The sequence below is a fragment of the Mus musculus genome, chromosome 19, assembly GCF_000001635.26.
Source record: "Mus musculus strain C57BL/6J chromosome 19, GRCm38.p6 C57BL/6J".
Classification (NCBI taxonomy): domain Eukaryota; kingdom Metazoa; phylum Chordata; class Mammalia; order Rodentia; family Muridae; genus Mus; species Mus musculus.
In genome coordinates, this window is record NC_000085.6 from 40,262,998 (window position 1) to 40,274,454 (window position 11,457).

The 11,457-nt window shown below is 45.2% G+C and overlaps 1 protein-coding gene and 1 long non-coding RNA gene across 2 annotated transcripts in view; one reads left to right on the forward strand and one right to left on the reverse strand.

Annotated features, from left to right (window-relative positions):
- Pdlim1 (PDZ and LIM domain 1 (elfin)) overlaps positions 1-8,619 on the reverse strand; it is a 49,378-nt gene extending 40,759 nt beyond the window's left edge. Inside the window, exon 1 of the mRNA NM_016861.4 lies at positions 8,349-8,619. Within this exon, the coding sequence (NP_058557.2) occupies positions 8,349-8,444 (96 nt within the window). The 5' untranslated portion in view covers positions 8,445-8,619. The remainder of the gene's footprint in view (positions 1-8,348) is intronic.
- Gm41845 lies at positions 8,569-11,457 on the forward strand. Its single transcript, XR_877853.2, has 3 exons — positions 8,569-8,783; positions 11,149-11,230; positions 11,416-11,457. It is a non-coding gene; the product is annotated as a predicted gene, 41845 (long non-coding RNA).

Genomic DNA, 11,457 nt, shown 5'->3' on the forward strand with positions numbered 1-11,457 from the left:
AATTAACTCTGAAAATGTAACTTACATGAAAAGCAGGCTGGGAAGTTTTATAAGCGGATGCTAACAGTGTTTGCCTCCCTGAAGTACACTGGGAAAAGCTTTCCTTCACCTTCCTGCACTTGTCTGTTTGACCTCTTGCTTTGATGGATTTGGGGCTGTCTCCTCTTCTTCAGAGAGGACCTCACATTTACAGCTTGGGGCTAAACTGGAACTTACTATATAACTGATACATATTGCCTATATATAACATACTATATTACTATTGAACTTGCAGCAGTCGTGACTCAGCCTACTGAGCCCCTATGCCTGGTTTCTTAGCCTTTTATGGCAATCACATGGAAACTTATCAAGTATAGCATACATATATACAAGAACACAAACGGTCACCATAATGCCTAATGATTCTCCCCCACCCACAAAAGCAACCTAGCAATGGACACACAGCACTCAATAAAGAAACTGAACTTTCAAGTCTCACCTATCACAAACCTTTCAGCAAAGATTTGCCCCAATTCTGACATCCAAGACTTTAGGTTAACTTTGGACCTTTGCCTGCTTGATCTTGCCAGCCCTGTGGTGGGGTTTTAGGTCATGTGACCCAGTCAGCATTTGCCTACATATTATTGTTAATAATAGTCACCTGAATTATTTTTAAAAGTAGGACTACTGGGATGGGAGAGAAGCTCAATAGTTAAGAGCATTGCTGCTCTTGCAGAGGAACTCAAGCTTTGTTCAACGTCTTTTCTGTACTCAATGGGTACCAGGTGTACATGGGTTGCACATACATACATGTAGCCAAAACCCTCATACGTATAAAATAAGTAAATCAAAAAAAAAAAAAACCCAACACTTTTTTTTTTAACTTGAGGAAATCTGCCACAAGATGTTCTCAAGTGCAAATGTCTCTTGATGCATACACGCATGCATTTCTATTTAAGTATCCAACGAGAATTGTGGGGTTGAGGTAGGTATTTTAGCTTATAAAAAAAAAATACCTTATGAGCTTATTTTGGATCATATAAAAGTATGAGCACTTTTAGAACACTTTTAATAATGCAAATCATCTCTGCATCATCCAAATTTAATCCATGAACATTTAGTCATCGTTATCTTACATGAGTCATATCTGTGTCCTTATTGTCTTATCTTAAATGCATTAATTAATTCGATAGAGCATCTATAAAAATGAAACGCTATTCAAAAGCTGGCCCATGACAAGATCAGTGTGTTGGTTTCTATGCCTATAGTGGTGCAATGGAAGGAGTGCGCTGTACCCCACAGACTTTGTGATTGATGAGTTGTCTACTTTATTCACAATGAAGCTAAAAACAATCTAACAACCATCAGGGTGCTACAGCAGCACAGAAATGACTAGCTCTTTTGTGTCAAGTTATTGCCGGTTGTCTTAGTCACTGTCCGACTGATGTGCAGAGACACCATGACTAAGGCAACGCTTATCAAAGAAAGAGTCTAGTTGAGAGCTTGCTTGTAGTTCCAGAGGTTTGTTTAGTCTAGCATGGTGGCACACACTGTGCTAGAACAATATTGAGAGCTACAACCTGATCTGAAAAGCAGAGAGAGATAGAGACAGAAAGAGGCAGAGAGACACTGGCCCTGCACAGGATTTTGAAACCTCCAAGTCTATCTATCCCCAGTAACACACTTCTTCCAAAAAGGCCACACACACCTCCTAATCCTTCTCAAATAACACCTTTCCCTGGTAACTTAGCATTCAGATATATAAGCCTAGGGGACGCATTCTTATTCCAACCACCACATAGGAATACTGATTTTGAATTTGGCTCGACTGACACAGGTGCATCCGGTCATGTTCATTTGCCATAAACTGTCCCCAGATCCCCTGATAGCACCCAAACCAGTCCTTAGCTCCTCTGGCCTTCCATTCTCAGTGTCCCCAAGGGTTTAGGACCCCCAAATCTCTCTCAAGTGAGGCTGTGGCTTCAGGCTTTCTGGAGGACCAAGGAAAGGCCATGCTCCTTCCCAGGTTGCCCTGAGGTAAAGTTCACTGGCAATGACACAGGCACCTCAGCCAATCCTCACAGGGGCAAGGGGTTCTGGGATAAGAAGCCCAGGAGGGTCCTACTTCCTACACTGATGCTTGGACCAGAATGAGGTTTTCCTGGGGTTCTGCACTGAATAGCACTGTTGGCAATACAATATTCATTGCTGTAGCTTATCAGGAAGCAGAAGAGTGACTAAAGCTACCCCGCAGCCTTCTTGGCAATGCACTTGGTCCTGTGTTCGTGTGCTCATGGGCTACAGAGTGATGGAAGAGAGTGATGCAAGTACATGCTTAGCAGAGCATAACGTAGTAGTAGAAGTTATTAAAATATTTGACTTTGAGGGTACGAGTCCTGGGAGCTAGCTGGCCTAGCTATGCTGTTCGAAACAAGCAAGTAATATTTCCATGCCTCAGTGTCCTTATCTGTAAAATGAAGCTCTTCAATGTACCTACCTCACTAGGTATTCATGAAGATTACTAGAAGATATTAAATATTTAGAATAGTGTCTTTCTTTGGGGGGGGGGGGTTGGTTGGTTGGTTGGTTGGTTGGTTGGTTGGTTTTTCAAGACAGGATTTCTCTGTGTAGCCCTGGCTGTCCTGGAACTCACTTTGTAGACCAGGCTGGCCTCGAACTCAGAAATCCGCCTGCTTCTGCCTCCCAGGTGCTGGGATCAAAGGTGTGTGCCACCATGCCCGGCAGAGTAGTATCTTTCATATAAAAAGGCCTACTATATACATTTTAATATTTTGATTAGTGCAAGTAGATAAAATAAATATTTGTCATATGAATCTTTGTCATGTGTGTGTGTGTGTGTGTGTGTGTTTTATGATTAGCAATACAAGTCCATCTGAAAATATTCCTGAATTTATAGTACATTTTCTCAATCAACTTACACAGTTGCAGATAAGGCACAGTAATGCTATAGGAGATGCTGGGCCCTGTTATTCAGATAGATACAAATATAACTGGTTTACTTGCTAACCATTGTTTTTTAAATTTATATCCCACCTTTGTGTGCTGGTGTCTGAAGAGGCAGGAAGAGTGTGTCCCCCTGGAGCCACCTGACATGGGGTACTCTTAATGAGCAGCGCATGCTCTTAATCACTAAGTCATTTATTATCTTATTATCTTTACAGAGAAGGAACATGACTTGCACAGGGTCACAAGGTCACCTACCAAGTTGCCTAGGACAAGAGATCTGCTTGGATCCCGACGCTGAACACAGACCCAGGTCCCATCCTTTCGGCTACTCCTTCCTCAGTTTGTTCTCTGTGACCCATTAGAAACAGCCGTACTTTAAAAATTAATTTTATAAGATAAGCGCTTTGGAGCATTTAAAACCGTAATCACTGTTACAAGGAAGTTAACAAGCAGTTGAGTCAACTTTTTTTTTTAATGTAAATGAAAACAAATTACCCAACCCGAGGGCACTTCAACTTCCCAGTCTACACAAAGTAAATGATACCAGCCAGCCTTGCTCTCCTCTACAGAACATCTGCATGGCATGGCCTGGGGGACAGTAGGTAGCTTGGAAGTCAGGTTGAGCCTGGCACCACTCACTCACCCCCCCCAGCCACACCACACACACACACACACACACACACACACACACACACACACCTTTCCCAGTAGGGAGAGTACTGCCCAGATGCAGTACCTGAGAGCTATTGTCCCTGTTTCATTCTTTTCTTTTTCTTTTTTTTTTTTTTTTTTTTTGGGGTATAGCCCTGGCTGTCCTGGAGCTCACTTTGTAGACCAGGCTGGCCTCGAACTCAGAAATCCGCCTGCCTCTGCCTCCCGAGTGCTGGGATTAAAGACATGCGCCACTTCATTAAGAGGAACCAGCACAGCGCTGGAGAGTTGGCTCAGTCGTTAGAAAGACTTATTGTTCTTGCAGAGGATCTGGGTTTAGTTCCCAGCATCCACATAACAGCTCACAACCACCTATAACTCCAGTTCCAGGAGATCCAACACCCTCTTCTGACCTTCACACATGCAAGGTACACATGGTGCACAAACATACTGGCAGATGTATACAATAAATAAAAAATAAAACCTTAAAATTAAAGAAATAATCAGAACTAATTTCTAAAAAGAAGATTAACCCAGTATCTTAGAGACTGGGGAAGGACGGCTCTAGCTTCCTCCTGAGGCCGTTCCGTGGAGTCATCTGCCTCCCCTCTCACAGCCTTGATCAACTGGATTGGCTGAGGCTTCGGAGGTGATTTACTGCACACAATGCAGGCATGCAGCTCAGGGCCTTTAATACACACTGGGCAGTTTTAGACTTGTCTTCCCTTTTATAACCTGAGATGAGCCCTGCTCTTCCAACCTTTATGATATGATGTGACTATCTACTTGAATGCGGAAACAACCCTCTTGGAAATCAGAAAAGACCTTCAGGTTACAGAGTAACCATTAGTAAGCATCCCCTTGGGGTTCTTGGGTAAAGGGCACAAGCACTTACTATAAAACCACAGGCTCTCAGCAAAGGGTTCCCCAGCACTCAAGGGGCACATAAGTGGCAGCTCCAACTGAGAGCACCCCCTTATCTTTGGCCCCACCTCTTCCTGTCTTTGGTCAGTTGCCTGAGAGAAAAACAGTCAACAAGGCACAGCAGCAAGCTATTTCAGCATGGGTGTGGATTCTCTGAAGGTTTCCCTTGAAAGCTACTAGAGGAAATAAGAAATTACAAGAGGAAGGGAAACTCTCACTCTCTCACTCTCTCTCTCTCTCTCTCTCTCTCTCTCTCTCTCTCTCTCTCTCACACACACACACACACATACACAAAGAGGCAAAGCATACACACACACTCACGTACACACACAAATGGAGGCAAAACACACACAAACACACATATACAAGAGGAGGCAAAACATACACATACATACACACTAACACACATATGCTGCAGAAAAATACTCCAGAAAACAGTTAAATATAAGTGGATGCAACACCAGGGAGTCAAAGAGAGGAGCCTTTAAATGAGATACCAGATAGAATAAACTACTTTATATCAATTTTCTAGTTAGAAATTTGGGCTGTGAGTCTTATATTTCTTACAGTAACATAGACAAAAGCACAAAGGAGTACTAGAAGCCACCATGCAATGCATATGAAATGCTCTGTGTAAGTCTGTTGTTAAAAAGGCAAAATTCAGCATCTAGTGTTTCGGGTGCCTATTTCATCAGTAAAACTATGAAGAAAAACACAGAGTAGTTAATTACTGGATGTCAGGACAGGACTACATCACCAAGCTTCTATATACCGTCATCATATATCCTGATCAGGGTGTGACTGTACAGGTGTTCATTTTATAATCAGTGAACACGCATCTAGAAAAAAACAAAAAACAAAAAACAAAAAACCAAGTATCTCCAATACACACAACTCTGGAGTTCTATTCTGTTTTAGCACTTTTACAAAAGCCTGGAGCCGATGCCAGAATAATTCATGCAAGAGGAAGCAAACATGGTTATTTAAGTAAGAGGCACTCCTCACTACCTGCCTAATTTTATGGCTTGCTTTGGTGTGGAGACTGAAAGTCTACTTACACAAAAGAAACATACTAGCAAACTGTACCTGTCCAGGATGATAAATGGAGCACACACCGGGCCGAAGGAGGGCAGAGCTCTTTACCAACGCTCACACCTCACCATTATTCACTGTTTACAGAGCACTCTACATTCTTCAACTGGTAGCCAAGGGCTGCTGTTACCCTACTGCTGTGATTAAAAAAAATATACACTCACTCTGGGTGCTCACCTTAGGTAGAGCTTGGATAAGAACTTGACTCCAGACAACACTAGCTCCTAGACACCCATGCTACAGTCATCTCTTTATGATAATCACTTTCTCATCCCTAAGGCATAAGGTGAAGGTAAATTATAGCCACTATCACAAGTGATAGTGAGTCACGGTGTTTCTGAGTCACTTTCAGTTTTCAATTAAAATGCTTGCCGAAGTCATAGTGAAGATTAGCTTCCCTCCAGAGCTGTATCCTCTCAGGTCTGAGGAGTTTGCACGGGCACAGATATCTGTTCATTCAACATGAGTATAAAGTGTAAAAAAAAAAATACGTTAATCAGGGGCTAGGGATGTAGCATTATTGGTAGACTGCTTGCCTTTCATACATGATGTCTGGGTTCAATCCTCAGGAGATGAGAGACAAGATCAGAAGATCAAAGTCAGCCTTGGCTATATATAGAGTTAAAAGCCATTTTGAGATACATGAGACTCTATGTAAGAGAGAAAAAGAAAGAAAGAAAGAAAGAAAGAAAGAAAGAAAGAAAGAAAGAAAGAAAGGAAAGAAGGAAAGGAAGGAGAGAAGGAAAGGAAGAAAGAAAGAAGGAAAGAAGGAAAGAAAGAAGGAAAGAAAGAGAGAGGGGGAAGGAGGGAGGGAGGAAGGAAGGAAGGAAGGAAGGAAGAAGTTAAAATTAATTAATTAAATTAAATTAATTAATTCAGGAAGATCCAAAGCAATGTGCTTTCTACTTCAGGCCAACTTCATTTCTACACCGTGCCGAGTGCATCACTGAGCTATACTCCCAGCTGGCATTAAGCCTTTTTAGAAGCAGCCAAAATGACAAGTCACGACTATCCTTTCAACAGATTGCCAATACAGCCTCCCCTGCTTAAAAAGAAAGTTTCTCAGAAGTGGGGAAGGTTGACAGGTTAATTATAGACACAAAGACGGAGAACAACTGGACTATGAGGTAACTAACTCTAAATGTGCAGAGGCTGTGCCCTCCATGGGCAAGCATGTGTAGTCTGCCTGCCAGGATACACTAGGCAGGCACAGTCGGGTGCAGTCCTGGGCCAGCCAGACTTAGGGTAAGAGGCCCATATTGATGAAGGCATAGCTCCCAGGCTTGAAAAGGTTGGTGGGAGGCTGAGAAAACAGCTCACATTTCCAATAACAAAGAAATTTCTGGAAGACAAGATGGGCATGTGGAAGACCCAAGTCTTAAAACTGGGCTGCCTGCTCATTTGGAGTCGGCTGGTCAAAGAGCCCCTTTCTAGGCCAGGCCCACCTGTAAGAAAGCCTGAGTGACAGCCACTGTGGTTGTCAGAAAAGCCAAGAGGTGGCTGGATGATTCCACAACTTCCACCTAAGTCCTTCAGCTGCTGGAGGCATAGCCATAAGTCAAAAGGACCCACTGGGATCTTTCACTTCCATTTCCATCCCAGAATCCCTCTGAGATTTAAAAAAAAAAAAAAAAAAAAAAAAAAGACACATTTACAAGACTGGAGGAGCAAGTTTAAGGTTAGCTTCAGCAGACAAGTGTACAAAAGAATGGAATGTGGTCCCTCTAGGTCAGGCATCCCTGAGGTTTTTCTATCTCCTTAATTAAAAGATATTTAGTAACACCCCCGGGGCCCAGCGGAGTCACGCGCGCGCGCGCGCGCGCGCACACACGCACACACACACACACACACCTATATGAAAGGACTAAAAATCTAAAGTATTGACTCTCAGTGGGACATATTCCTTGTGTTTGGCCCAAATCACATAGCCAAAGTGTGGACTTCCAAATACCGAGCCTGAGTCTAACAGGGGGTTGCATTTCAATTACGGGCCACGGGTCTAGCAGTCTGCGATTGAGCCACCCGCCCTCCCACAGATAAGACCCAACCAAGAAGTTTTCAATCATCACCACCACACACCGTTAGTGCGCTTCCCCAAAAGGAAATGGCCTTATCGCGAATAACCTGGAGGGCAGAAAGGTGATCTAACCACCTTAGACAGGGAGAGACTACGGAGGTTTATCTGGGGTTATTTCCCAACTCCAGTGTTTCCTGTGAAAGGCTTTACAGAACCGAGAGCCAGCCACGGGTCATATCCGAAGAGTGTAAAATTGTTGTTTCGGTTGTTAGCTGAACGAATCCCATTCGCCTTCCAGGGAACTTTTCTGTACTCCATTCACCTTCCAGGACTTTCTATTGCTTCCGATTAGCTCTCCCCAACTCTTTCACTGTGAAGAGCAAGGAGTGTTAACTCTTGGCGCACAGGGTCTGCGGAGCCCCAGGTCTCCACGCCCAGGCACAAAGCTTGTCTGCTTGCCGCGCCGCGCCACGCTTCCGGGGCGCAGAAAGAAAACTGTCTTTGGCCTTGACTCAGCGCGCACCGAGCCCGCTTGCCCCGGAGCGCGGCGGTTGGGACGGGGTGGCAGATGGCACAGAGCGCTCGGCGAATGGCGCACCTGGATGCGCCCCACCGCGATCCCCTCGGAGCTCCAGTCACCCCGACCTCCATAGGGACGCAGCGCGCCGCCACCCTACGAAACCACCCCGTTCCCACGCGCGTCCCAAGACGCTCTTACCCGGGAAATGGCGAGAGGTTGTTCGAAGTCCTTGCCGCCCACGAGGCGGAAACCCCAGGGACCCGGGCCCTGGAGAACAATCTGCTGGGTGGTCATCGCTAGGCACAATCGGAAGGGACAGACAGGCAAGGCACAGAACTGCACGGCGCGCGGGGCTCCCGGAGCAGCTGTCGGAGAAAGAGCGCGCGGCGGGAGTTGGGAGATCCTGGGACGGGCGGGGTCGCGAGCGAGGGCGGGGACAGATCCGCCCCGGCCGCGTCGCTGCAGCCCCGCCCGGCCCGCGCCTCCACTCCCAGCGGGCCCGCAGGACCTCGCCAGACTCTAATCCGGGAGTTAGGCTCTTCAACTCCGCCCAGCAGCCCCGAACCTCCGCCCGCACCTCCTCCCGCCCTACCCACAGCCTTCTTGCTGCTCCCAACCCGGCATGAAAGCTAGGTGAGACCTAAGCCTTGTCCCCACCTACAGCAGACCTTACAAACCCACGCGTTGTGCTTTGCAAAAAGTCGAAAAGGATTGAGCGAGGTCAGAGCGGTTTACACTTTTGGAAACCGCAGAGCCGTTTAAGAGGCGCTTTCAAGTGATCTCACCTGACGCAATTAGGCGCTTTATCTCTAGTCCCATTTTAGAGATAAAGTCATTGAGGCTGCCCGAGATTATAAAGCACCCCTAAGGCTACGCAACAACTCGGGGTTGCTACTGAATCATTTTCCAGGCTCCTTGGGCCACCCTGGAAGCTTTCCAATGCTAATGGGACTATAACGGTTGGGGGGGGGGGTAGTCAGGGGGTTATAATTAGGCTCTACGAAGTTCCTAGAAACCTTTCCTCCTGGCTGGAGTTGAAATTGAAGGTAGGTGAATTCTGACGTTCCCAACAATTCCATCATGAAGTCCGGGGTGGACCAATGCCGGGAAAGCGGTGAATGGAAATTCCAGGGTTCAAAGCTCCCTATCAGTTTCTTCTGTGAGCTGCCCCCAAAATAAGTTCTCAAAACAGATTAAACCACAACTCATGCTGTCCACTGATGCTTCTTCACCCTGAGTAAAAATCCAACCCTTTAAATGCCTCTAAGGCCACTCCAAGAACGACTTGAATCTGCTGTAATCTGTCTCCAACTTTGACCACACTGGCCTCCTACTCAGAGCTTTGCCATCACGTGTATCCTTCCCCCAGATAACTCAAGGGTTTCTTGCAGATACCATCTTCTGGTTAAGGCCATTTCTGAGAGCCATTTAAACATCCCCTCTAGACCCCCTTTAACTTCCACTGCCTTAATTCTCTGCCCATCCCTGTGTAGTCTATAGTTTACTTATTAGTTTGTCCTACCCACATTCCTAAGCGCTAGTTTCAAGACCTGACGGGTTTTTATCTTGCAAACAGCTCACTGCGGTGTTCCCCGCCTAGAATAATCTCATGATGGATGTAATACATTAGCCAACCTTAGGACCACTGACCCCCTCGTGGTTTTCCTGGTTCCCATTCATTCGGGAAGCTGGACACAGGTTGAATGGATTTGTGAAAAGTGCAGCTCCTCGCGACCCCCCGCGGTCCTGGCCAATCTTTTGCGGGTCTCTGCACAGATTTACATATGAAAGGATCATCTTGTCCCTCACCCAACACAAAGGCCTGTGACGGCCAATGAATTGCTCATTTTTAGAAATCAAGGTCATTCCTGTTTTCTAGAACTTTTAAAACCCCTTCTTGGGCTGGAGAGATGGCTCAGCGGGTAAGAGCACTGACTGCCTATTCCAAAGGTCACGAGTTCAAATCCCAGCAACCACATGGTGGCTCACAACCATCTGGAATGGGACCTGATGTGTGTCTGAAGAGAGCAATGGTGTACTCAGATACATCAAATAAATAAATAAATAAATAAATAAACCTTTTATAAAAAGGATTGGGGCCATAACTCAGTCACTAAGGTGTTTGACTTAAATGAGCAGGAACCTGAATTTGACCCCAAAACTCCTGTGGAAGACTGAGCTCAGGGGCAGGCATCTGAAATTCCAGCTACTGCAGGATCAGAGGTCATCAGGTCAGCTGGTTTAGTTTGCTTGGTAAAGTCCTGGGGCAGTAAAAGACCCTGCCTCAGACAAAAGGTGGGAGATACCTGAGGAATGACACTAAGGTTGTCCTCTGACCTCCACACACGTGTTCATGCACACACGTACATACTGCACCCACACACAGGAACATACACACACACACACACACACACACAAAACCTTTTTAAAACTGCTCTTTGGTAAACACATAATTTTACTACCTCTTAACGACAAAAGCAAATTTACCTGCTACTCATGAATTAGATATGTTTGTCTTTATTGTTACATAAAGAATTAAGTCCTGACTGAATATTTGATATGGTAGGACATAAGAGTAGCTTCGTCTTTTTTTTTCAGAGTTGATTGATATTTTGGTTTTATGATTGTCAGTGCCAAGAACTCCACTTTGCATGGTGGCATAGGACAGAATGACAGGGGTGTACCTTGGGACACTTCAGAAAGTGTTGAGAATTCTGTTCTCATCCCAGACAAACATTAATTACTTTAATTGCACGATTTCTTGTGAAACTCAAGTCAGCAACTCAAATAGCAATTTATTATGAATTTTATTTGTGTGTGTGTGGTGTGTGTGTGTGAGAGAGAGAGAGAGAGACAGAGACAGAGACAGAGACAGAGACAGAGACAGAGACAGAGACAGAGACAGAGACAGAGACAGAGAACCATGTACACATCACAGCCTGCCTGTGAAGGTCAGAGAACAAGTTATGGGAGTCATTTCTCTCCTTCTGTCTTGTAGGTTTCGGGATTTACACTCAGTGATCAGATGTGATGACAAAGGCCTAAATGTACCCAGTGGATCCATCTTTCTGAACCATGTGGTTAGTTTTCCGAGACAGAGTTTCACTGTATAGCAATGCTAGCCTTGAACTTGTAGAGATTTGCCTGTCCCTTGCCTCCCATGTGCTAGGATTTCATGCAAAGGCCACCATGCCTGACTGTGTATAACCATGTTTATATGTAAGAATAACTACATTCAGTAACCAATGTTTTTTTTTTTTTAAAGTTTAAAAATGAAGGACACGGGCTGGAGAGATAGATTGCTCAA